General features: G+C 40.7%; 2 protein-coding genes and 3 non-coding genes across 5 annotated transcripts in view; 1 reads left to right on the top strand and 4 right to left on the bottom strand.

The window, feature by feature from the left end:
* pkd1l2a (polycystic kidney disease 1 like 2a) overlaps positions 1 to 1,141 on the top strand; it is a 46,808-nt gene extending 45,667 nt beyond the window's left edge. Inside the window, exon 41 of the mRNA XM_037545378.1 lies at positions 43 to 1,141. Coding sequence (XP_037401275.1) covers positions 43 to 174 — 132 coding nt within the window. The 3' untranslated portion in view covers positions 175 to 1,141. The remainder of the gene's footprint in view (positions 1 to 42) is intronic.
* Positions 1,142 to 3,115: 1,974 nt separating this feature from the next.
* On the bottom strand, positions 3,116 to 26,799 carry ipo7 (importin 7). Its single transcript, XM_017685762.2, has 25 exons — positions 26,592 to 26,799; positions 23,378 to 23,459; positions 18,039 to 18,192; positions 17,767 to 17,925; positions 14,294 to 14,450; positions 14,078 to 14,167; positions 13,284 to 13,378; positions 12,988 to 13,072; positions 12,768 to 12,902; positions 10,892 to 10,991; positions 10,720 to 10,796; positions 9,465 to 9,581; positions 9,217 to 9,306; positions 8,911 to 9,076; positions 8,380 to 8,540; positions 8,110 to 8,238; positions 7,254 to 7,320; positions 7,015 to 7,140; positions 6,284 to 6,381; positions 6,111 to 6,206; positions 5,684 to 5,904; positions 5,355 to 5,563; positions 4,959 to 5,165; positions 4,747 to 4,863; positions 3,116 to 4,192 (listed from the first exon to the last, which is right to left on the bottom strand). Exons 1-25 carry the CDS (start codon positions 26,673 to 26,675, stop codon positions 4,095 to 4,097), a joined length of 3,120 nt encoding a protein of 1,039 aa, XP_017541251.1. The 5' UTR covers positions 26,676 to 26,799; the 3' UTR covers positions 3,116 to 4,094.
* LOC119265311 lies at positions 9,654 to 9,817 on the bottom strand. Its single transcript, XR_005131580.1, has one exon. It is a non-coding gene; the product is annotated as a small nucleolar RNA SNORA23 (small nucleolar RNA).
* LOC119265310 lies at positions 12,088 to 12,255 on the bottom strand. The gene has a single exon (XR_005131579.1). It is a non-coding gene; the product is annotated as a small nucleolar RNA SNORA23 (small nucleolar RNA).
* LOC119265309 lies at positions 13,836 to 14,016 on the bottom strand. Its single transcript, XR_005131578.1, has one exon. It is a non-coding gene; the product is annotated as a small nucleolar RNA SNORA23 (small nucleolar RNA).
* Positions 26,800 to 27,347: the final 548 nt, after the last annotated feature.

Raw genomic sequence — 27,347 nt, 5'->3', positions numbered from 1 at the left:
CTTTTTGACACCATTAAACAAGCTCTCATCTTTGTTCTTCAGCCCTCTGAAGAGGAGGAAATTGTGGACCTGATGCTGATGAAGATATGCAGCCTTTTCGGAGTCAAGGTGAAGAAGAACCAGCTGACTGACCATGCTACAGTCTCCAGCACAGCTCCATCGGTCATATCATAGGCATACCAGTTGTCAAGCTACCGCAGACTGTTACATGTATAATGAAAGCTGTGATGTCATGGCTTGTTAGGGGTGGGCAATATGGCAAAATATCATGATATTGTTAAGACATTTTATATACAATATGGATCACAGTATTTAGTATTTCTGGGGCCATATTACAGAAAATTCTTAAGTCTGAAATCATGTCTGCTTTGTTGCCAACTTCAGTTAAGACTGAAGTTAGGAGAGAAGCAATTGCAGAACAACGGTTCTTAAGTCTACAATCTTATCTTGTTTACAGATAGGAAAACAGCATTACAGAAACGTCCTAAGTTGCCAAAATTATGTTTTTTTTACCGTGTTTCTATTGTTTTATGCTGACTTGAGGTTTTGTTTTAACAGTGTTTAAAATCCCCTGAAACTGCAGACATGGTCTTCATTGTCCCGTCTTATTAGCTTCGTGTGTTAATGTTGATGAAAACTCATCAGATACAATGATGGTGGTGAATAATGAGGAGACAGAGCTGAACCAGAGAACTTGCAAAGAGAATTCCCACTCCGCAGTGGCTTCCGGTTTTCTCAAACGCTAGAGGGCGCTCCCGAGTGAGTCCAAAATCAATTTGAGTTGATATGGAGCATTTGAGCAAAACCATAGTTTATAAAGGTTTAAACATTTGTAACTTAACAGAATGCAATACCTTCCTGAACAATTAATGTCATAAAACATTTTAACACCTGTTATATTTTTAAGAACTTTTAAACTCGAGCTATAGGAGTTTAAAACGGCGCTTCATGTACATTCATGACGTCAGAGCGTGAACAGCCAATGAGTTGTTACGCTCGCCAATCAATCGTCACGCTCTAGCAGTAAAGCCCACCCCCTGCAGCCCAAAGCCGGTTTGCTGTAGAAAAAAGGAAACATACAGGTAAGATTTCTTTGTGTTTTAGTGAAATACATCCTTCTACTTTCTAAAATTACAGAAACGTTCTGGGCGAGTGATCAGAATTTTAACTTCTTTTAACTTGTTTTTAGCCGTTGAGCTCCATTAACTCCCATTCATTGAGGACTCACTCGCGGGCGCCCTCTGCTGTTCGGCACTCCTGGAGAAATAGGAAGTGGCCAGGCTCATCATAAACCGGCTCTGGCTGAACGGGTGTCTAAATAGACAGATACGTTATTGATCCCGAAGGAAATTTGGCATTAAGGTTTATTACTAACTTAGCTGTGTGCGTATCGTGGTTGCTAGGTAACAGACACGACAGTTGATTGTCGACTTCAATCGGTGCCGTAAGATAAGACTCGCTTCTGTAACACGAATTTGTGAAAACTCTTATTTTGACCCGTCAGATCTTAAGCTCAAAATAGGTTTCTGTAATACAGCCCCAGAAGTTTGACAAACAATTGGGCGACTTTTAACAATACGATCAAAAGTCATTCAGAGACGTCAAATGGTTCATTGTAGAGAAATTTACGAACCTGGATTTCTATAAAGTGGTGGTGACAAGAACCAGGAGGTGTGATGTCTGCAACAAAAATACAGGGTGATTCAAAATGATTCCTCCGATTTCAAAGCACTGTTTTTCGAACCATGAGGCGCCTAGGAACCAACCACAATCCAATTAAAAGAGGGTGTCACCGGATGATGGCTCCTTTCAGCCTGAGAGAGGAGACCCCTGAGCAGAAAGCGTTCTCCACTTCAATAAAACGAATCCGTCATAACTGTACATGATTTTCGGAGGCGGTGAACCTCCAGCAGCTCAGAGCGTTCGTTGTTTGACTGTGGTGTTGCTGTCTGTACAGCTGGAAGAGGTTCATACTGAGCACTTGTAATATTACATAAACGTAATGCTCATTAAAACCATTTACAGTTTACTGTATTATTCTATAAAGATTTACAAGTGAAATAAATCATTTTGAAATCGGATGAATATTTCTGAATCACCCTTTACATAACACAATACTTTTATTTACTATCTATAACAAATCAATGAGTCTACATGCCTTCTGAGTTTTAAATGGAACGTGGATGGTAAGATAGTGGTCTATCTGAAGAAAAGTTCTCTTTTGGGACCAATTGTCCTTTCAAACCTTTGCATGTACTTCTGGGCCATAAATAAATTGAAAAAGTACATTTTACACCACATGCTTATCGCAGTTAAAATACAATGTCTCAGAAACCCAGCAGCGTATCTGTAACCATGTCATGCATTGACTTTGTGAGGTAGCTTTGAGATTTTCTAGAGCATTTCACGTTATACCACTCTGAATGGCTTTGCTGGCATCTTAAACATTGCAGAAATTGTCTATGTTGAAATGACCGGGGGACTTCCCCACTGACAGTATCAACAGTATACTCAGAAAGGAAGTTTATTACAATACCAAGAGTGACATTGCCCAGCAGCAGTCCTCTTTAGCTTTGTAAATGTTAGAGTGTACATGCAAATACTGTGATTAGATCTAAAAGCTTGTTTTGAATGTTCTTTGCCTTAATGCACTGCACTGAGTCATCTAGATACGTGCCCTTATCACTATGGTCCTACAGCACTGCCGTTTGGGACTTTGTACTAAGCTTTCAACCTTAAAAGTTGTGTCAACTGCTTGATGTCATATGTCCTTTAATAATAATTGTCATGAAATCTGCATCCCTTTGTTTGATGTGTCAGTTTGTGTTACTTTCCATAAAGAAAAGTGAAGCCTGCCTTGCTCATGTGCATAAAAGAGCATATCAGGGTTTTCTGAGCTTCAGTTGGCATAATGCTGACATAATACATGACAATTCAGTTGCAGTTTCATGCCTGCATGTTTCGCCAGTCACCTGATACTCTCTGTATCACATGTCTATAAGGCATAAGGCATGAACATAAAAGTGCAGCATTGCTAATACTAGGATAATCATATCCCACAACTTAGCCAGTACTGATTCCAATATGGCAGCAATGCCACCACAAAAGAAGCCAATGAAGTTATTTTTCTTTAATGGCATATATAGATGGTTCATCCGTACATCAACCAAATGCTTGACCTTCACAATCCAGCCCAATTGTACATGCTCCAATGAACTATTCAAACAACCTTTAGTGCTGGCAACACAATCTCCTGTGTCCAGACTGAGCACTAAAAGCCTTTTTTTTTGGAACCTTAAATATTCCCATTACAAGCAGCAAAGGATTGCCACTTACTTTACCGTAAGCAAATCATTTGACAACCAGACATTATGGGACAAGTTGCCTGCCAAGTAACAAAGTTACAGTTACTCTTTAAATAGCTTCAATTGAGTTTTAAAAAAATTTGCAGTCTGATACAGAAGGCTAAGAGACCTGAACAATATGAAAGTGCTAGTCATTAATTTACAGATTTCAGGCATCACATAGTGCTATGACAAGTATCCAATATGCTACATTTGAATACACGTTTGACACCTTACAAATGCCTCTGGATGTTTGGCCAGGCTACTTAAAAATCAAGAGCCTTGGCTAGTATGTACAATATCATGAGAATTTGTTTTGTTTATGCAGAAAAAAGGTTGACACACTACTGCCAGAGGTAATAATCTTACAGAGGCCCGTGGCCAGAACAGTGAAAATGATTTGAGATTCAGTCCCATTATCAATTTCAATTATTTATAGCCCCCAATGAATGCGAGTGGGAGGGAAAAAAAGAGCTGCCATCATGGTATCCCTCGTTTCTGGATTCCATAAGACAACATTGTTCAAAGCTTCGTTTTTTTCACTTGCAAAGTCCTTGGTTTGTTTTCCCAGCCATTGGTTGCATTTGGTTGTCTTCCCACGTGTACTGGTGCTGTCCAGTTTGATAGTCAGATTGAAGAGTGAGTGAGAAGAACCAGTTCTGGAACCACTACTTGAGGGAACAACACAAGCTTTTTCACTTCACTACAATCAGTCACAGAGTAAGAAAGGGGAGGGGGGAGAGAAAGGACTCAATTCATTCCAGGGGCGTTGCCTCCAAAGTTGAAACTGCTTGGCACCACTGGAGCTGTGAACTTGTATCCCCCATGCTTCTCAATCATCTTTGATTCTAGAAAAAAAAAAAAAAAAGGGGGGGAAACATTAACATTGAACACTTCAATTAAAATTCAACTGAATCTCAATTCAATTGAACTCAAAATGGTAAGGGAATGAGAAAGAAAAAGAACATTAAAAAAAATAAATAAAATAAATAAATAAATCACATCATGGCCACTTTATGAAACAGTCTTGTCCTGAAATCTAATTGACTTGGCCATCATTAGAGACAGTAAAATACAAACTATATGCACACCTATGATTACCTCACAACTGAATTTTGTATCACTGTACCACAACAAAAAAAATCCTTGTGCTTTTAATGAAATACTCTCTGATGGACCACCATGTACTGATGAAGTAAGAACTTATTTTTTGGGGGGAGCTGACAACTTTGCTTGACTAGAACTAGGCTGGTCATCTAGCTAACAGGCTAAATAACTTAAATCAAGCCTGTGATACTGAAGTCGTGCCTAAGAACACCCTTCCCCATGAGGAGACTGCAGTAATGCACAACCTCTTGTGGCTTATTGCTTTAATGTGTCCTCTTAAATTCTTTGGGCATACCATGTGCTGCTCGTCTCTGATCTGCAAGCGTGCCAATGTCCTGAAGCTGTTTGCCCTGCTCTTCATCCAATGTCTGGGTGAGTGCCTGGTACCATGTGGGATCACGGGACTGGATATCTACAGAGAAGAAAGTCCATCAAGTCAACAAAGCATCCTTAAAAACCAAAGCAATGCTTTTAAAGAAGGAAGCTTTTTCCACAAATGGCTCTTACTTTGTAATATGGCTTTAAAGATCTGGTACTCATCAACAGGGTTTTCCTCATCATCAACTGCAGTGGTGTAGCCCTCGAGAGCAGTCTCTTCAGCATCGTCTTCCTCCCAGTCCTCATCATCGCCATCCTCTCCTGCTTGCTTGGCTAACATTTCAAGGTACTCTTGGCCTTCCTCATCAATGTCATCCTCATCACTTCCAAGCTCAGCTAGAAAAACATGACAAAATTCAAGGAGAGAGTCAAGCTTACTTTCAACATATACTGTCACTCAACATTCAAGTTCTGGATATTTCACAGACACAGTATGGACACAACTTTCTACAGGACTTATTGTCTTACAGGACTTGTATGTTAATTCCTAACAATTAGTGAAATGCTTTCTGTATTATCAGTTACCATTATCATCCTCCTCTTCTCCATCTTCATCATCCTCGTCGTCTTCGTTCTCATGCTCAGCCCTACAGGCGTAGGCCCTCTTCAGGCCGTTAAACAGAAGGATGGCAGCGGGGAGGAGCTGACCGGCAACTTGATTGATAGCCTGGGGCCTTTGCTCTAGATCCATTAAAGCACAAAGCCCTAACACACACATCTTTCTGTCATGGAGCCTAAAAAGAAAAAAGTACAGAATTGCTGCTAAAGCAAATGCAGAGGCAAATAAAATGTATGATCAAATCAACAAGACAAGTCTGCCATAGAGAAAAAGACAAAAGCCACAAAACAAGTACCCAAGGAAGCAGTCAATGTCCTTGAGCCACTGGGAGATAAAGTGGTTGGTGATTGGTTCAGTGTTGTTGGGGAAGCGCAGGTTCTCCAGAGTGTTGAGCAGCAGAGGAGGGCTGTAGTAGAGGGCAGCAATCGCTACCTGCAGACACATGGTCCTCAGCTCACTGGTCTTCACCTCCCGTGTCAAACGCTCTAGCGCTGTGGTTACAAATAAGGGCACCACCTGCAGGGACAAGCAATAATAGCAACTTTATTAATATTGCACAGTTCAGAATAACCCCTGAAAACACTTCACTTCCTCACTATTGTAATTATACAACATTACCTAACAGTTTAATAGTAGCTGCTTAATAAATTTATAGAACTGACTAAATAAGTTTAAACATTAATCATTAAATAAGGCTGCAGACTAGGGGTTTAGGAAGGTACCTGGTCAATACCACGTCCTTTGCACTGTAGAATGATTACTTCCAGCAGCTTGGCAGCATGACACTCTGGGTCCTCTCCTGGGTCACCTGTCAAAACCTGAAAGGACAGAACACTTGTTACAGCTTAGTTGTAAACTCAAAATCTCAAATCTACAGTGCAGTTAAGGGTCTTACCTTTTTGCACATGCTGTATATAATTTCAAGGTACTTTGTGTCAGACAGAAGAGTGTCTGTGTCGACCGTAATGTAGTTGTGGAGGAGTGGCATCATGTCTGGAAGAGAGGTGTAATTAAATAAAGAGCAAAAACATCAACAAATGGGGGTCTGACAAAAGGATAAAAGGCTCTCCACTGAGGTCCCCTTTACCAAAAACTTCACACATCAATATTAGAGACGCACCGGAATTCTGAACACTGAAAAAAAATTAAGCAGGCCTCCAACGGATAAACAGAATCCAAACTTTAGTGGTCAATCCAATTTTTGGGATGATTCAAATGCTGGTCCCTTAACTTTCTTGCTGTATTTAAACAGTATGATTGCATCAAAACAGTGAAAATGTTTGTTGTGTGGGACTATCACTGTTTTCATAATGGACAAGAATGATGAAACTCATTACCTTGGACGACCAAACATTTTGTTGTTGACAGTCTACAAGTTAACTTTAATACGTCATTTCGAAACACGTCAGCTTTTTGTGGCTTTACTTTTCAGTTAAGAGTTCTCTCTGCATAAATAATAAGTAAATTTATCACCTGCATTCAAGCATACATTTGTAACCCTGAGAACTTGTTTCTGGTAAAGATTTGCCGCTCTTGTAAACTGTTTTGTACAGTCCTTACTTATGTAAAAGCTGCCATTCAAGATTCATAATCAATGCAGCTTCAAAAACAAGCAAACAAAATTACCTGTGAAGTAATCAAAACCATCCTGTTGGAAGACTTCATAGACCAGAGGGAGAAGCTGCCACATCTGAGGGGACACCTGTTGACACGTCAGACTGTGGGCCAGGGACAGGATCTCTTCATAGAACTCTGTGGAACACATACAGACAGTGAGGCACCTGACCTGGATAAATATAGGACCACTTTAAAATGCCAGTCATGATCAGAACGTTGTTGAACTGAAAAGAAAGGGCAACGCTCACCTAGGACGTGCTGCTGCAGAACTGTGCCGATCACCTGCAGGCAAATCCCCTCTAACTGTTGTGTGATCTGAAATGAGCCAGGAAACACTAATAAGCGAGTATGCAGTTACTTGAGTGCTGGCAAGATGCCTCCTACAAAGCACTGTCAATTACTGGAAACAGATACAAAGAAAAAATGTGTACGACTGTCCTACTTCCTTCAATCTGGTGCAACAAACAGTCCTGAAGGTGCAAACTTATAGCTTTTAATGGACATCAACAGCAACGGTCAAGCAGCATCCCAAGTTAGACAGACAACAGAATGGCTGTGTGGCTGGCTGCTTTACAGTACTAGCCATTCAATCTATATTTCTAGAGTGCATGCCCAGAAGGCATGTTAAAGAGGGCTGAAGGGTGTGTTGCCTGGAGTTTGTGGGTGGCTGGAAGTATGTCAGCATTGACAAGCCATAGAGGACAGAAAGGGGATGTAATTACATAATTGTAATTATGGTAATTATTATTAATGCTGACCTTCATAATACTAATACTGCAGAAGTAGGCAAGATGCAAATAGGCCACAAACTTTTCTTGCATGTTGTAAGCATCTTGGCCAATTACAGATGTTCAAGTCTTTCATGTGATCCAAAAAATGTGAAATCTGATCAAAGCAGGCCACGTCATGGCAAGGATTTACCAATGTTACAAAGCACACAGAAAAAAAAAAAAAAAAAAAAAAAAAAAAAAAAAAAAAAAAATCACAAATGCAGCCATGTAAATGACAGTATAGAATGTCCATATTGTGCAACCCTGTTATTATAAACCAGCATGCTCTGCTATGAGGGGGCCAGTCAAAGCGTTGGCATCTGGCTACACAGACCTCTTTATGGTCCTCCACCACACTGAGGAGTGTGTCAATGGTGTTGAGGATGCCCATGGCTGTTACTGCCTTGTCATCGCCTCCTTCCTCATCAGGGCCAGTCTGGATCACCTGGTTGAAGGTCATAGCCTGGCAGAAGAACATAGATGCATGAGTGCATTTGAGTGATAACGCACACAGCCCTGCCTACTGCAATCATCCTTCCGAATGAATCATTAAAAAAAACCTCCGTTAGGAGCAGTGACTAAGCAACAGGCTGGAGGGCCTTACCAGATGCTGGGTCATCTCCACAGCAATGGGGGTCACCTCCTCACTGTATTCACAGATCATCTTCTGGATCACATTGGTGAGGTCATCGTTCTCTGTCTCACGCACAATGTGGAGGAGAGCCTGCATCACTGGCCGGATGAAGGGGGTGATGTACTCTTTGGCTACAGGAGAAAAGGAGGGGGGAAAAAAAACCCTCTATTAGTGAACACATGTACAAGTCAAGATGAGTGCAGAGTGAAAACTATTTTCTTCAAATGGTGCAATCTCAGAGTACTGTCATTATGCCTATTAGGATATGAAACCTTGAAAATTTGTATATTATTTTAGTCAAACTAGTATTGAGACATAGACTACACAGATTAACTTCACATTTCAACTGTACTTATGCTGAAGATGTCAAACATCCGGTTTATTACAATTACATGCTGTTGGACACGTTGACTGCAATAACTCAGTCGTGGGGATCTGCATCTCTACCACTAGATATGGGCCTCTAGGAAAGGGTTAAAAATGGCAACAACGAAAGTTTACCTTTCTCTTGATTGCTGATGAGGACCTGCAGGGCAATGGCTGCCTCCACTTTGACGGGCATTTCATTGTCATTGATGAGGCAGAGACGAGTCAGCTCCAGGGCTGTTTGCAGGTTCTGATCACTCTTAAACTTCACCTCACAGAAGTAGTGCAGGACCCAACAGGCCTGAAGTCAAGAAAATGAAGCAGAGAGATGTTCCAACACTGCTCCAAGAAGTTCATATCTGGTCTTTTACCACAAAGCATTTTAAAATTTAAATATTTCAAGTATAATCTGACAAAAAAGTTTACTTAATGTTCTCTTACCCTTGCCCTCATGTATCCGAGTTCACTGCGGAAGAGGGGGAAGACATGGGTCTGCAGCATAAACTCCATCTGGTCTTTATAGATCTTTTTCTTTGAAGCACAGACAAAAAAATATCAATACATCGAGTTTCTACTGATCTAGTGCATTACGACCAGACAACACATTTTGGAAAGCCATTTAAAATTCAGATCCCACAAAAATGGTGTGTAATTCACTGCTTTTTTTTTTTAAATAACCTTGAGCATACCTTGAGCAGAATCTCAGCCAGGGATCCAATCATGTGAAGTGCACCATCCTTTTTGCGAGGGTCAGAGGTGGGTTCAGTGAGGATCTGATAGCAGAAGCCCATGGTCTTTTGCAACACCTGTAACAGAAGACGCACAGTCAACACAACTGCAATAAAAGACAAGCACACAAACTGCATTCCTTATGATGTGTTTGTAAGAGAGATTGAGGGCTAGCCAGTGGTGGACACTAAGCCAGTACTATGATCTCCAGTGGCTCTGTGGCTGCTGGTGAGGTGTGAGTACAGCCACACAGCCTGTAAAACACAGACTGGAGATGGCACTAAGCAGACAGACACAGTGCACACCACCCACCCACAGCCAGGGCTTTACTCCCACTTAATGTTATTTTCAATAGTTCAATCAAACTTGGTTAAACAATGCTTTACTGACTTATGGCTGTCAGTTCTCAGCTATAAACCATGATCAGAGTCTGCTGTTTAAGAAAAGCTACAATTTAAAACTGATGGTCTTAAAAATATTGTAGAAAATCAGTAACCATTCCAGGCATGCCAGTTTTTGTTAATCATTTTTTCTGTCAGTTTTTCATACATTGTGTTAAAACGGGTTACTCATGCTTAAAGGATTCTATTTTCACCATGATATTTTGTGTTTAAATTTACCAGTTCAGTCTGACAGTGATGACCATGACTGAATATGTAACTACTCATGTGAAATGACTCAGAGGTTGCTCAAGTGGTGCACCTTTAAGGTTTTGCCATCATTCCATCGTTTTGGGATTGTGAGTCTGAATCCTGGCAATGCCACAGCCACAAAAAGTAAATCACATCGGAGGATTACTAGTAGTACTTTTGCTGATGCCAAATCAATGGGCAGGTCCTCCATAATGCCCAGTATTATTGAACAACCAACACATGTCAGGCTCTAATATATTAGACAACAAAAAATGTGAAACAAAAGCAAATAAATAAATAAAAGTAAAAAGTAAGTAAGTAAACACAAAAGGCTGTCAGTGCAATTTGAACAAAAATTTGAATGAAGAGAGCCACATTTCTCCGACAACAGACAAATGCTCCCAATTCATTCTCTTCTCTTTGAGGCAGCCTCAGCAGATGCCCAACAATGACGCTACATGAGCAGCAGGGTGCCGATTGGATACATCAGCATGTTGGCAATGAGACCTATACACTTGGAAATGTGGCCAAACAGTAGCATGCCAGACCTGTTTATGCCAGATGGTGCTTTGCAAACACTTACTTCTTTCCTTTTGTTACAGGCAGTGTAGAGCAGAGTCTGAGCTGCTGTGGTTGGAGAGATGAAGTCCTCAAACACATCTAAGGGAAAGTGCCAATGAGACATTAACAAACTTCTTCAAATTGCTATAAAGAAACTCTTTGCAGCTGCAAACTCTGCAATAACCAACACTCACCAAATTTCATGCGGATATATTCATAGGGATCCTCCTGCCACAGCTCCTCATCACTGTCAGTGTAGCACATAAGCGGGAAGACCACGTCCTGAATGATGCCCTGCAATCAGACATGTTCAAAAGACATTCCAATATCATCTCTGGACAAAGAAAAACAAAAAAGCACAAAAAGTATTTGCCTGCACCAAAAACGATTACAAGGATGACAAACTCGCAGGCTGGTTTTACATGGTGCATTTTTCCACACAACTTTAGATGCTCAAAACTAAATTTCACTTGGGCTGCCTCCTGCAATTCACTGAAAACTTGTTTCATAAAGTTGATATGGCTGCACTTGCAGCAGCTGAGCATCAAACAAGTCACCTGAAAAATTTGATAATACCAGTTAACTCCAAGCAATAGCATTTCAACAGTTCTATTTCAACTGGGATAAACCAAAAAATAAAAAAAGGCCATCAATAAGTCTGAGCTCTGATAAACTCAAGTTAAGAGGCACATATGAATCTAATATGTATGGGCACATAAATGCATTATACATACATTTAGATTTGGCCAATATTGCAGACAAATATTTAATGATTTACTCCAGAAGAGCAGTACACTTAGGCTACTTGCACTGAAATTTCTGCATTTTATTAAGTTCAGGCATTTGGCACCCTGCAGAAATAAAAGGTAATTTTTTCTGTAATGCAGAATTATGTGGATTTAGTCAAAAATACTACATTATTTCTCATATTTGTTTCGACATACTTATATAACACATCCAGAAGTTCGGCATTGATACATCCCTAAAAACTTACTGCTTATTTGCTGGAAAACAGTCTGTTTAACCTGCTAGACAGCTAACAGGTTGCTAGACAGGTTGCCAGGTTAGACAGCTAACACACAGCTGTTTAATCAGGTGCTTAAGCAACATTCAGACAGACAGACACTTTATTGATCTCAAAGGAAATTGTTTTAGTAGTTTCATTTCTGTTATGATTTACACAGACTAATGACGTATGAATAAGCACAGACTAATTTGATGCATGCATGAACTACTAATCTTGCTAACTACTGGAATAAATGGGTTACTGCTAGTTGCATGAAAATTTCCCCATTTAAAGCTTGATTAAGGAAATCTGGAAGATAATTTCCACAAAGTGGAACATAACTGCAATAAAAGACAAGCACACAAACTGCATTCCTCATGAAGTTCTTGTAGGAGAGATTGGAGGCTGGCTAGTGGTGGACAGTCACTAAGCCAGTACTATGATCTCCAGTGGCTCTGTGGCTGCTGGTGAGGTGTGAGTACAGCCACAGCTTGTAAAACACAGACTAGAGACGGCACTAAACGCTGACAGACACAGCGCACACCGCCCACCCACAGCCAGGGATTTACTCCCACTTAATGTTATTTTCAAAGTTCAATCAAATTTAGTTAAACAATGCTTTACTGACTTATGGCTGTCAGTTCTCAGCTATAAACTAGGATCGTCAGAGTCTGCTCTTTAAGAAATGCTACAATTTAAAATGATATTTTTAAAAATAATATAGCAAAATCAGTGACCATTCCAGGCATGCATGTTTTTGTTAATTATCTTCTTTTTCTGTCAGTTTTTCATACATTGTGTTAAAACAGGTTACTCATGCTTAAGGATACAATTTTCACCATGATATTTTGTGTTTAAATTTACCAGTTCAGTCTGACAGTGATGACCATGACTGAATATGAAACTACTCATTTGAAATGACTCAGAAGTTGCTCAAGTGGTGCACCTTTAAGGTTTTGCCATCGTCCCATTGTTTTGGGATTGCAAGTCTGAATCCTGGCAATGCCACAGCCACAAAAAGTAAATATCACGTTGGAGGATCATTGGCTGTACAGGCCTCTTACCTGGATGTGTGGCTTTAGGTTTTTCCAGGTGATAGCATGGGCAATACCCTGGTTAATGTAGTTTAGTGTCTGCTGCAGGACTCTGGGTGCCACATACTGCATCTCTTTATACTGATATAAGACTTTCAGCAGCACCTGTAAGGACACAAGCAGAACATTTCAGCATAATGCATCGCTGCCCTCAAAACGAGTCAGCGAAGCCTTCATTTAGCTTCCCTACCTGTTGAGCGGCCACAGCGTAACCCTTGAGGAAAAGTTCCGCAAACTCTGTGTACTCTTTGGTGGTGTTGCCAGGGCTGCCATATCTAAGACAAAGCATAATGGTTGGGCATTATGTCAGATTACACTTTCAAAAGACACAAAAGACCACTAAAAATAACCAGTCCAGTATTTCCAAATGTTCAGCGTGGGCTGGTAATTCAGCAGTGAGTCATCAGTGAGAGCTCAACCTCCGGTTTCCCAGAGCGGAGCTGAAGCGCTACGCTTCACGAGCAAGAGAGCGAGGGCGTGCTGTACCTCTCAAAGAGCCGGGCCAGGATGTGGAGGGCCCACTTCTTACACTTCCACCAGGGAAGCTCAGGCCTTTCGTCCTCATCCACCTGCAGGGTCTCCTGAAGAGCAGCACACACAGAAATGGTCAGTCAGTGCTCAATACCTAAAGAAATGACTACCCAACATTACTGACTTTATGGTGTTATTGCTATATAAACACTGTAGTATAGCCATTGTATACCATTGTACATTCCCCTCTTTTGGGCAACCTGTTATTTTTACTCAACACATGCTTCACCTAATCCAATGATTTCTAACCCAGGTTGGAGTACTCTAGCAAACTTGATGTAACTAATCATCAAGTCCTTCCTGAGTTAAAATGGTTGTGTTATTGTATGGAAAGTTATTCAGCTGTATCAACTAGTTATGATTTTAAATATGATTCAAAACTAATTATCGAAGTTCCACTCCTTATTGACCATGTTAATTTCCTGGATCAAACTTTGCAGAACAGACCCCCAGTACAGGGACCATGTCACTGCAGTACTAGACTACAAAACACTGTCCCAGATGACTTTTTGTAGGAGAGATTGGAGGCTGGCTAGTGGTATAACGTCACGGAGACATCACTAAGCCAGTACTATGATCTCCAGTAGCTCTGTGGCTGCAAGTGTGGTGTGAGCACAGCCACACAGCCTGTAAAACACAGACTGGAGACGACACTAAACGCAGACAGACACCACGCACACCGTTCACCTGCAGCCAAGCCATATACTTGAAACTTGAATAGCCCTATACAGCTGATAATGGGCCCTTACCGGAGGTACATCTCTGTCCACTACTGTCTTCAGAATCTCCATCCACTCAGTCAGGTTCTGCCTGTTAATAAGCTCCAGAGGGAGATTATACTGGAATGGAATAGAAAGCAACCATCACACCAAAGCTTCAAACAACCAAGATCCAAATACTCTCAACATTAGGCACTGGCCCAGTTTTAAACACTTTGAAGTGAAATCTCAACCTAAAAGGAGTACCTGAAAGAGAGCATAGAGGATTTTGAAGATTTGTTTCTGCACCAGCACTGAGTCACTGGAGGGGTCTGACAGCAGCTGGATGAATCGGTCTTTCAGCATGGGCATGAAGATCTGCATGGCTGCAATCAGGGGCTGGCGCTCATCAGGTTTCTTGTACCTGTAACAAATGAATGCAATAATCATTCAAGCAAGCCAAAAAAAAAAAAAAAAAATCCTGTACTACAAATGCAGTCATCGTATGCTTTAAGATTGTTCCTTTAGTTTTTTCACTGGAGACATGAGCCTCAAACGTTTTTTTTTCTTTATAGATAAAAGCATGTAAAGTAGTATCTGACACTAGACAGCTCATACCATTTCTTGAGGTAATTTGTAGTCTACAAAACGTTAACCTGGAGGCTACAAGTTTTTTTTAAACCTGTTAGCTAAATCTGCCTCATAACTCCATGAAAAAAAAAAAAAAAAGGAAAGCAAAGCAAATTCAGGTACCAAAAAATGTCTTGACTGATCACCTACATCAACATCTTGAGCTGATCTAAATGAGTTAAATACTCTAGATACTTTCTCTAGATTGACAATGCACTTCTTGTAAGTCGCTCTGGATAAGAGCGTCTGTAAATGCTGTAAATGTAAAAGTAAATACTTTAAATACTGAGTATTCATGTATGCAGGTATATTTTGCTATTAGTAATTGGATACTTTGTCTTTTTTAAGCCACAGAAATTGGAATCACTGACCTTTACACAGAACTGTGTTTGTTAATATACAAAAAAAAGTTAGTCAATTATAGTTGGTTTAGCTGAACACAGCATAAATTCATTCCAAGTGTTCACTTCATCTTGTGTCAGAGCACAATGATTTGCACTGCTTTCCATGCAGCCACTGAAGCTAAAAGAGCATTATTGTACAAAAAGAAAAACTTAATTAGTCTTGATGCTGAAAAGGCTTTTGACTCGGTTGGGTGGGGTTACCTTTATGAAGTATTGAGGAAATTTGGATTTAACGAATCAAGCATAAATTCCATTCGGACCTTGTATTCCTCCACTACTGCGATAGTTAAGATAAATGGTTCCTTATCAGACCGAATTAAACTAGAAAGAGGAACACACCAAGGGTGTGTGTCATCTCCCTCCTTATTTGCACTGTATATTGAGCCTCTGGCTCAGGGTATAAGGCAGAATACAGGCTCGAGAGTTATACAAATAGGGGAGGGGGGGGGGGGGGGGGGTAAGAACATAAAATGTGTTTGTACGCAGATGATGTGCTATTGTTTCTACAAGATCCAGAAGTTGGCATACCAGTATTGATGGATTTTCTTAAAATGTTTGGGATATGTCCTCAACACACACAAAACACAAATCCTATTATATAATTATAACCTTACACAAGAATTTCAAACCAAATTTAAATTTCAGATGGTCTTCCTTACAGATTAAGTATCTCGGGATTAATTTACCAAAAGACTTAAGAAATTTATATCAATTGAATTATTCCCCCATCAATGCCAAAATGAAGGAAGATTTGAACAGATGGTCCCTGCTGCCAGGAGACTTTAGCAACACTATATAAGCCATTAAGATGAACATCCTACCAAGGCTACTCTATTTATTCCAGTCCCTGCCTGTAGAAATACCATATCAACATCAGTTTAGAAGTTGGAATAAACTAATCTCTAGATTTATATGGAGTGCGAAACATTCCAGGGTAAAAATCACATTACAGCTTTCTAAGAAAAAGGGAGGTATGGCACTACCCATATTACCACTACCACGACCAATATTATGTTGGTGTAAGCCTAATTACCACCAAATGGAAAAATATTGAAAACAATTTGCTCAGCTTTCCCCTCCTAGCAGCCTTAAGTAGTGTAGAAATGATTAAATCTGCAGGAGTACAGCAGTGTCAGTGGGTTTGTGTGCCACTGAAGATCTGGTCAGATATAATAGATAAATATGACTTAGAGACGTTAAGCTTCTTTCATGGCCAGGATATGACATTCACTTTGAACCTGCCCGCTATGATGGTAGATTTAAACAGTGGGCTGCTAAAGGCATCTCCCCACTCTGTGTTAGGTTGCAGAATAACAACCTAAAATCATTTGAAAATTTAAAATTGTAATTTAATCTGGAGAATCAAGATTTTTATTGGTACCTCCAGATTAGAAATTACTTTAGAGCAGAAGTTCTAAACTTGGATAATTCACCAATAGTAGAGATTTTTGTAGATGCCTATAAAAAAGGAATAGTTAATAGAACCGTTTCTAAGTTATACGAATCTCTCATTTTCTATGATCTCAACCAGCTATATTAAAAATAGATGGTAAAAGGAACTTTAAGTCACCATCACAGGTCTAGAATCTGTAGCTCCCAACCCAGAACCACATTAGCCAGATCTTCGAGGGAATTTTGCTGAAAGTCAATTAGTCGCTTCTTTGTCTCCCCCAAACAAATTGTAAAGCATCTAAAACAAAGCAGCTGTTGTTGGAGAAACTGTGGTGAAAAGGCTGCAGATCATACTCAAATCTTCTGGTCCTGTCCTGTACTACTTTTTTACTCGAAAGAAGTAAGAGATACAATATCTGTAATCTTAGAGCTGGACATACCATTTAACTGTACCACTTTGTACTTAGGGCTCATGCCTGGAGACTGAAGGGAGAAGGACAAGTATTTATTCAAAATCCTTACAGCAGCCAGAAAAAAGCCATTACAAGGAAATGGCTGCAAACATCACCCCCAACTCTTGAGCAATGGATGGACATAGTCAAAGAAATTCAGCACATGGAACGCATAACCCTGTCTTTGAGGCTACAGAAGGAAAGGTCTTCTAAACTTCGGAGTAAATGGGACAAATTTCTTAATAGTAAAACAAAAGACTCAACATAAGGACTAATCCCTGACCAGATGTAGAACCACCCCCCCCCCACTTTATTATCAGTTTTTTTTCTCTTTTCTCCCACTCCTCCATTTTTGCTATAATTATAATTTGTGCCTGCCTGTTCCCTCGATGTACCAATAAAAATAAAGTAGTAAAAAAAGGAAAATAAATATATTTAAAAAAAAGAAGAAGAAAAAGAGAACTGTAGTGTGATCATTATCCAAGTACCGTGTGTTCAATCCACAGTCCACCCCCCCTTTTTTCTTTTGCAAATTAAACAGTTGTACAGCAAGTTTAAAACAGTAGATTTGCTTATTTCTATAATAGCACAAAAACAAGTTTCTGGATCTCCACAGAGTTTACACTACACTCGGGTGCAGGTTTCTAAAAAGGCTTGCATTTTGACGGACATGACACATCTAGCACAACTGGACTGGACTGAAACTCATTCAAATTGAACAGCATCTGTTCCAGCAAATGGATGATTAAAAATGGCTTAAAATATTGTTTTTACAGGTGATTAACAAGTGTTCAAAGCCTGTAAAACCCTGTTCAGGCCAGGAGACCTGTGGATTTTTAACTTGTTCTAATTGTCGTCTTACTCATAATTCTTCACCAGCTGGTAGAGGCACAGTAGAATGCCCAGCCAGCAGGCACTGTTGTCAGACTGCAGGTAGAAACCGATCTTGTCAACAATGGCTGTCCACTTGTTGGGATAGTCATGCTTAATCATGTGGTGAATGCAGGTGGTGAGTTGCACTCTGGAAGCAGACGGTAAAGAAACAAGCAGTTAAGACACAAAAGAGAAAGCCCACACGCCTCTAGAGTGTGTGCATTTATATCTACAGTCACTTATCAGCAAAGCCCATGTTACCTGATGCGCTCTGGGGAGTGGATGATGGCCTCCACTATGTTGTCTCGGATGAACTGGCGGTCCTCTTCGGGTATGTTGCTGGCAGGCGCCTCATTGTTTGCGTTGTCACCTTCGCTCCAGAACTGCGTGACCATGTTCTTCAAATAGATCACTCCTGCATAAGTGAAGAATAGACCATTGCTGTTGTAAAAAGACCTCATCTCTCACAGGGAAGATTACAGAAAAGCACAATTGTCAAATGATTCACACACCCTAAAAGGCAAACAGTATTTTCAAATTGCTTCAAAGCTACAAGGTCTGCTATGGCAGCAAAGATATTTAGGCAGGCAAGTACATAAATGATAAATATAAACTATACTATAACTATTTTATACTTTAAATAAAAATTGTCAAATTTAAAGTACGTACAAATGCACTGCTTGACTGAAAAATATAAAAAATACAAAGTGCTATTCTGCATGCTTGATAATACTGTCATGTGGGGCACTTTTAGCTTAGCCAACATGTTTAAACTCCAAACAGTACAGAACAGATTCACTTTCGTGCTGTTACGAACACCAGTACCTTTACTCTGGTCTCTTAGAAATTTGTTAAGCATTTCCACTTGTGTCAGAAGACCACCAGTCAGAATCAAACCTATACTGTAATGTGGCTCTGTCTGAGTCTGTCCAGACAACATGGAATAGGGAATAGAATCAATTCTTGGATGAGTCACGACGTGGAGGATTGAGTCGATTCACAAATGTCAACATTACGTCATGAATTAAAATGTAGAAAATCGATTTTTGATTTTTGAAATGCAGAACTTGGAAGTGTCCAGTCTCTCGCTGCAAACTTAACACACCAGGAAACCAACTCCACTGCTTATAAATGCGAATAAGCCCATTTGTTTCCTGTTTGTCTTAAATCCCCCTCTGTCTTTTCATTAACTACTAGCTTGGCAAGACTGTCTGCATTTCTGTGACTTGCAGTCTGCATGCCAGGGGAAAAGGGACCTGAATAAGGGCCATACTAAATGCAGGTTTCCTCACACTAAACAAATATTTTGGAAACCATATGGGAATCCATATTACATGTTTTCATCCATTGTCCAACTGACTGCAGTTGCTACCAACCAAAGGACCATCGAGCAAGCGAAGTCAAAGCTTACACCCAACTCAGAAGCGAATTACAAATTATCGCTACTTTGCCAAGGATTTGCATCCGTTCTCAGTCTGAGAACCATGGCTTTCGCACTATACTGCACACTCTAGAGCCGACATACAGTGTCTCGTTTCGAAGATATTTTACTGACAAAGCGAGCCCCCCAATCCTCTACACCAAGACGAAAACCTAACGTGTGCTGCGTGGACATCCAGTGCCAATGGAGCTTATGTCATTGTAACAGCACACGCATTCTCAGAACAGTGTCTCATGTGCTCCAAACAAGAGCAGTGAATGAGAGCCACATCTTTTAGTTGTTGGCACCACTTAATATTTAACAATTGATGACTTGACATACGGAATGATGCACTGTAATCATTTTGCTACTGTGTTAGCAAACAGCTCTACTTGATTGTTTTTGATATTCAATAACGCAGGATGTGGTGGCACAAAAGCAGCAAACAGAACCGATCAGCGAATAGCTATGTTATCAATCCCTCCCACCTGAATGGTTTTTTCGGCCCTGAGCAGACAGCTAACCCTGCTGAAGAAATCATGCCTCTTTTTACCCCTGAAAAAAAGCATCCTAGTGTCAAGATCATAACTTGTAAAGAGAACGGTCAGTGCGATTATCTTTCTATTTAAGACTCTATTAAAAAGTGTTAATCTTTGTGCCAAGATGCTTCCAGAAAACCCTTTACTGAGCAACGCATATGTTTTCCATGCCAAACCCTACGAAAATGCTATTGGAATGGTTACTCCCAGTGCTCAGAAACATTCTGACCTACAGTAGAAAGAGGCCATAATCTAGTTAGAACATGTTCCCGCGTACACTGTCCGTGTTGCCAAGAACGCAAGACATGTGCCTTTGTCATAATATTGCAACACTTTGACCATAATTGAAACAAAGCCAGTGAAGAGACCGGGGTTCTATATTCATCCTGAGCTATACGAAACCCTGAAAAAAAGCTGAGTTACAGCAGGCTCTGCGCATCAGCTCACCAGAGCTTATGCTCAATAAGACCAGCAGGTGTGCTTTTCAAACACAATCAGGACGCTTCTGTATTCATCTCCACACACATACAGTCAGGGTCCGTTACAAACCCCCGTCCACTTATGTATTCACCTCCTGTCACCTGACACAAGGGCTCATAGTTCAGCCTCTATTTCATGTGTAAATCGGCGCTGCATGGCTGCGATCCAGATGACGTAGCGCAGAGTCCTTGGCGTTGGGTGTTGAATGCTACAGCACATGTGAAATGTGGAAGGGCTGTGTGAGACTACTTCAACTGGCCCAACCCTCACCCTGTGCTCTAGTCCTCCAGCTAAAAGTATAGATGGTTGTGATGGGAGCGAATTGGACAGCAGACTGCTGACACAGATGTGTCCGCGTAGCCGGATGAGTCTGTGTAGCCGGATGAGGTTAATCCTTCCAGCTGCTGAAACAGCAGGTCTTTCAGTGGCCCTTTCCAGCCCCAATCTAACCGACCGTCCTGAAATAAAGAGGGGTACTGCAGTTTTGCTTCTTCTGAGGTGTGTACACCCTAAGAACTGGCCTGAGGACACGCTTATCTGGTCCTTCTACTAATAATCCTTAAACTGTGCTCAGTTCTGCGTTACGGGTATAAAAAGTTGTAATGAATCAGTCAATTTTTTTAAAATCAATAGAAACTCTGGAAATGGACCAAATGCAAAACACATGGATTTTAGAACTTTATAAATGTTATAACCAATTAAAATAGACAACAGAAATGAGTATAAAGAATATTTAAAAGAACGTGTCGTTTTCATATGAATAAAGGCATAATATGTATTATCCTTGCAGTCTACATTCCACACTTCCAGTAGCATCCGTGTTGCCACCAGAATGTGACCCCAACCACACTTCCTTACCCAATGACCGAAAAAACAATATGCAATTTGTTAATTTCTAATTTTTCTTTTACATAAATCAACACTCAATTCTGAACTGAAACCTACCATCCGTCTTTATCTGTAAACTGCTATGTCAAAAATCTTTCATGAAATGGTCCTTCAAATCATCATCTTTGGAAAATTTATGTAAGAAGTGTGGAAAATTCAGTTTTTCATTTTCGTTGTGCTTTTAGTCTACCTCATACCACTTGCCTGCCATCACAAATACAACAAATCTGTCTTAAATGCCATGTATATATGCAAATAGATATACTTTCATTTCTACTCTGGTAGAAATAATACTTTGGTATTATTTCTCCCTCTCTTATGTCTAATTTTTCTCTGAATAGTAGATGCAAATTTATATGCAATTATGTCATGTTACTGAAACATTGCAATTTCCCATCAGGATCAATAAAGTTCTACCTGCCCACCTACCTGAAGAACATCTACATCATGTAAAGATTCAATAACAAAAGATTCTTTGAATTATACATATAAGCTAATAACCATTTAGCAGAGCTGGATGATTGAGGGGGAAATATCTAACTATTTATCAATATTGTGCCTGTGATTTAAATTTTGATTATTTCTATACATTTTTTTGGCCAAGCAAAAGTGCATGTCCTCTTCATCTGGCTTGAGTGCTATGCACTAAAATGCCAGTTAAATTGTGTTCCATACACAGCATGTGACTGGTTGCTTCTTAATGCTTCAGCTCACCTGGAAGCGGCTCACATTTGCACCCAAATTTCAAATTTGATAAAAATAAATAAATAAAAACAATTCTTTATTACTACCAACAAGGAACCTTTATTTTACAAGGATGCATTTTAAAAACTAAAGTAAATCATAAATTTCACATCTGTGTGATTGTAAGATCACAAAAGATCCAACTGAATCGGTGTGAGGTCTGAGTTTTAGCTGTGATACCAGGAAGAGCTCAGATAACTCTCTAAGAAGTGCTCATGCTGTGACCACGGCCAACACCTCCTCCAGCAGCTCATCTTACTGTGACGGCAGCTCGTTAAGGGACTACGCAGGAGGCATGCTACATTACAAGGGGGGGGGTGTCACAGTTCCAGCATTTAGAGCTTTAGCCACTGAGCACATTTCACTGATACTCCTGCCACCACCACTACAGCAATTGAATCTGGCCAAATTGGAGTCATGCAGTGGCTCGGTGGCTAACTGGCAGCACGGTCATGGGACATCTGGCTGTCCCAGTCTAGAAGAAATGTCCTGTCTACTCAAATTAACCTCTGGCTAAAGTTCTATGATGTTAAGATGCTGTTTTTCCTCCCAGGAGCAGAGTTTTATGTGGTGCAGGAGTTGTGAGCCAGTAGATGGTGTAACAATTACTCACGAGTGATAATGTGATGATAAAATAAACACTGCGAGAAAAATCTCAGGTTAAATATGTCAGGTCCTTTAAAATGTCAAAGACAGATTAAGTTTTCTTCACAGAAAACAGTCCGATGAAGTCTTTTTTTAAGCACTCCACACAGAAACCATCTGAGGAATGTGGTCAAAGAACTCTTCCTAACCTTAAAATGAAGGTTTACACAATGTGTCAAATGGAGCACAGGAGGTTTAGGGAGAACAAGAGTTTGTTCCTTGTGTTTTAAAAGAATCCACACAGTGGAAAATGTAACCAAGATGGACCTTAAGTCTTTAAAAAGAACGAAATGTTATGAAATAATCTAGTTCTCCCACCTATATTCTATAAAGTAAGACCCCAGGTCTGTATTTTTAGACAAGATGACCACATCCACTTTTTTCTGGCTTTAAGAGAGTGAACACATAACGTAAAGTGCCATGTGACAGTTCGGTTGCTGGTCTACCTAGTCTACAGGCTGTTCAAGCTCCATGTTATCAGATAAAATTTCCTCACATAAAACTGAAGGCCATGATTAAAAGTGTAGCTCTTCTCATTTGAAAATGACTTAAATGGTGTTGTTAATGACTTGTCATACTTTCAGCCATAGCTGCTACCTCCATGTGCTTGTATACACCAATGGCCATAAGAAACTTTGAAAAATGATGTGGCAAACTAGTATATAAAACTGTAGAGAAAGGACATGTCAGCTCAGTGTCACGTCACTGCATGATAACTGATGAACTAACAAAGCAGAGAACAGGCTCCTCACACTGCGTCACAGGGCCAGGGAGGACACTGCACATCTTCGACTTGATGGCTCAGATATGATTCAGTGTCATGTGGGGCGCACCATGAGAATGTAAACAAAAAGGAGTCTTCAAACATCTAAATGTCTGCATACCTGCTTGCCGCACAGGCAAATCCAGCTGTTCAGACATGGTCACCTGCAGCAGCGTTGATGTGAAGTTTATCTGGGCATGGCCCTGTGAGAGAGAAAAGAAAAAAGTAATTATGCTTTAAAGGAAATGGGATTAAAAATTATGCATTCCATAAATGTTTATGTTCCAGCCTCTGGCAATAAAATGGGAAAGCCATACCTTGTTGTGAAAATCCTAAATAAACTAAGTGCTTCAAGTGATTGACTATGTGCCTTATTTTCAGGAAAATGGGGCACACTTCAGGGAAGGCAGCATGTTTACACTCAAGGTCCTCACAATACAGGACCGAATTGCATATCAAACTCAAACTGAGGATTTACAGGATCATCCTTAACATGGAAAACCAAAATCCCCTTGCTTTTTGCTTAGAAAATAAAAGGTTAATTTTTTTACTATTCACTCCCATATCCATACAGTCAAAATATGAAAATTATGCTGAAAAAAAAAACAAAACATGTTTTTGAATTGATTCCTTCTGTGAGGTCACCAAAAATCAACAAACTTACATATACTTGCTTATTTCACCTACAGCAGAACAATGGTGCCTATTCTGAGGTTACAGGGAGTGTTTCACACTAAGCTGCTTTCTGAATGAGACACAATACAGTGCAGCTAATAAGAACAGAGATAATTTCTATATAGCAGTCTTAAAGACAATAACAATAGCCTGGTTCATTGACAAGCCTAAAAACAGGCTGTTATAACCATTTATAAAAAAATTACATGTGGAATATGGGTCATTTAATATTTCACATTGACTTCTTGGATTTTATAGATCCTGCGTCCTGATTTAACATTTCATTACACGCAACTAAATGAAAATACTTCACCCGCCTCAAGCGGTCACAGGTACAGTTAAACAAAAGGGATTTTAATTGCATGCCACTTTTCCAAATGTGCTTGTAAATTGCAATTATCTACTACTGCAGCACTGAGAGAATTCAAAACCGCTGCAGACACTGTTGGCTGAACTTCACTTGGAAGGTTGAGAAACAAGAAACATCTGTTGTCCTTCAATAGACTGCAGCAGCTGACTAGCGGTGCTGAAAGAAACCCTGCATTAGTACATTTCTTAGACATCACCAATTAAGCGCTCTCAATGTCCTAGTGATATGCAATATGAACATTTACATATTTCCAGTTTGATTACACTGGTGGGTTTAACATCTACAGAACTTTATCCTCTACTTCAAAGTTTACAGATGCTTCAACTTCTACTCTCATGGTTGCGATGCAATCTGCCCCTTTTATCCAAAGAATACTAAAACTGAAGCTCTAGATAGTGATGTTAAAAATGATTAATAAATACATCTCTTTTTATTTAAACAACTGAATTGCCATGTCACCGGTGGTGCGTGTTCTCGCCCTCCCTCTCTCCACAGAATGTGTCAGCACCCAGGAATCTAAGCCTGTGGGCCACATGGGCTGCCTGGAGCCAAGCCAGCATGGTGGCTCTGTCACTGGAGACTGCAGCAGGCATCAATCCATTCCCCATTCAACCTGAGCGTGTTCATTTGCTGACGCTGTCTCCTTCAACAAACCAAAAACTGTCCATTAGGCGGCCAAAACAGAGATGAGGTAAAAAAGCACAAATAAACAGTGAATGAACTGGACAGCAGGACCTACTAAGGCTGCCCAGTGGCACTGGCCTTGGCTGTGATCCAACTACTAGTGCTGAACTGCCACACAGGGCGCACAGACGGCTGCTAAATGAGCCTCCGTCTCCCTCCATGCAGTGACAAATGCACTTTTTAACCTCTCCCTGGATACCACAACATGACTCACCCAGTTAATGCACAAGACTTCCACCATACATTCCTTAGTGCCGAGTGTATCTTTAAAGACACTGTACACTGAAGAGGGAAATCCCCTATTAGAGGGCTTTGTTTTTAGTCCTTATACACTAGACAGACAAGCCTCTTATAAATGCGCGCATTCAATATGAACAACGCACTAAACACAGCAGCGGCTAAACAATAAATACCTAGAAAATATTTCACTTCAGCGGCCAGCAGCTCGTAACTTACAGTAACTAACACTTATACAGACTCTAAGTTAACACTGGGGCTCAAAAACCACAATACATGTACAAAAACTGAGAACTTGGCAAACACTTAAAGGAAATTTGTTCACATTTTGTCCTCGCGTAACGACACATTTCCTTGCGAAAGCAATGCTAGCACTCGCTAGTCCCCCCCACCCCCCGCGAGAAAATCAGCTAACACAATATGATATTAAGTTAGCTACTTAGCTTAACTGCATTCGCTGCACTGGTTAAGCTACTGTCCAAAATGACCACGGATTAACTAACTTGGACATTAACCCGTGTTTTACTGACAAAAAATCCATACCAACCCCCAAAATGTCACAGCGCTGACTAACGCTAGTAGGTGAGCAGTCGCTGGCTAACGTTGGTTAGCGTTAGTAGGGAAATGCCATTGCTGACAGTTAAATCAACTGCGCTAAAACGGCCCAAAGAGTCGGCTACTGCGAACCGTCGCTACAGACACTGCGACGTTTAAACGTTTGGATAAACACAGAAGTACTTCGGCATTGTTCATACTTTGACCCCCACCAAACCTGCCAGGCTTAACCGTTAAGTTCACGAAAAGTCTTCGCCGGCAACGACGAACAACGACAACAGCCACCATGACACGTGAGAGACTGTGCTAGCCAAGTTAGCTGGGTTAGCCAAGTTAGCCCGCGAGCTAACTGTGCATCAACGGGAGCCAGTATTAGGTACTGATTTATAACGTGATAAAAGTACAACGGCTACAATCAAAAGCTCTGCCATCTCTTACAGTTACGCTGCCCTGAACATCACCGAACGCTTGGTTTACGGGTTACAAAGACAACGAGCATGCTAACTAGCTAGCTCACGTTAGGCTCCGTCGGCATTAAAAAACCCGGGCACCCGAGACGCGGGGCCGGGAGCGAGCGCAGCGGCCTGACTTGACAGCGTGGATCATCAACTACTATAAGGTTAGTCAAGACTGTACCGCCTAGTGCGAGAAGGCTAACGTTTCTGCGATACACCATCCAGCACTGCGGCGGCAGCGTTGATCACACGCAGCTGAAGACTCCACGCTGTCCTGCTGAGCGAAGGCCCAAAGCGCTGCCACCATCATCATCACCACCATCACCACCACACCATCATCATAGCAGAGCGCGCTTTACCTCATTCAGCTGTCTCTCTGCGGCCTCGCGCAAATTTGGGTCCATGGTGCCCCTCAGGGCCTCGATCAGAGTGTTAGGATCCATAGCGAGATTCTGAGTCTGGCTCGGATTTGGAAGGCTTCAAAGATCTATCAAGTCCGAGGCGATGCGCACATGGACGCGCGGCTCTCCGGCTACCGGCGCGAAAGGAAGAGGAGTCTGGACGGGCCGGATAAATCAGCGCCAAAATTTCCTCACCGAACTTCCGCCTGCCTCAAGGTGCATTGTGGGAGATGTAGTTTTTTTCGCTATGGAACAAAAAGTCCTAAACCAAACGTAATGGCAGTACACTATAATAGTTTTCCCCCGCTTTACTTTAAAATGACTCAAACATCTTCATAAGGAAACATCTTAACGTGGATTGATGTCCTACACACTTAAAAGATGGTTCTTTATTTAAGACAATGTTTCTATTTAGAACTATTCCGTTCCGTATAGAACCGTTTTATGCTTAAATGGTACTTTGCGTGGTGGAATGGTTCTTAAGAATCTATAAGCACCCAAAAGGGTTCTTCTGTTGTCACACGCTTGATAGTGTAACAATAGCAGAACGCTTTTTGGTGTTATGTAGAACACTTTTTAAAAATGTTCTGTAGGGACCATATATAACACATTCTGAAGAACCATTGAACCATGCAAAGAACGATTTCAGCATAAACGGTTCTGTATAGAACTTTGCCTTTACTAACGAAACCTTGAGGAACTTTTTTTTAAAGG

Source organism: Pygocentrus nattereri, chromosome 15, assembly GCF_015220715.1.
Source record: "Pygocentrus nattereri isolate fPygNat1 chromosome 15, fPygNat1.pri, whole genome shotgun sequence".
NCBI lineage: Eukaryota > Metazoa > Chordata > Actinopteri > Characiformes > Serrasalmidae > Pygocentrus > Pygocentrus nattereri.
Note: the sequence above shows the minus strand (reverse complement) of the source record. Positions and strands in the feature narration are given on the sequence as shown.

What these genes read in the sequence shown, in the direction of transcription:
- ipo7 (XM_017685762.2), bottom strand. Translation starts at nt 26,675, where the DNA reads ATGGATCCTAACACTCTGATCGAGGCCCTGAGGGGCACCATGGACCCA. An exon ending in CTGGCCCGGCTCTTTGAGAG is followed by an intron (nt 13,073 to 13,283) that starts GTACAGCACGCC and finishes GCTTTGTCTTAG; the next exon opens with ATATGGCAGCCCTGGCAACA. An exon ending in TGGAGATGACCCAGCATCTG is followed by an intron (nt 8,239 to 8,379) that starts GTAAGGCCCTCC and finishes TTCTTCTGCCAG; the next exon opens with GCTATGACCTTCAACCAGGT.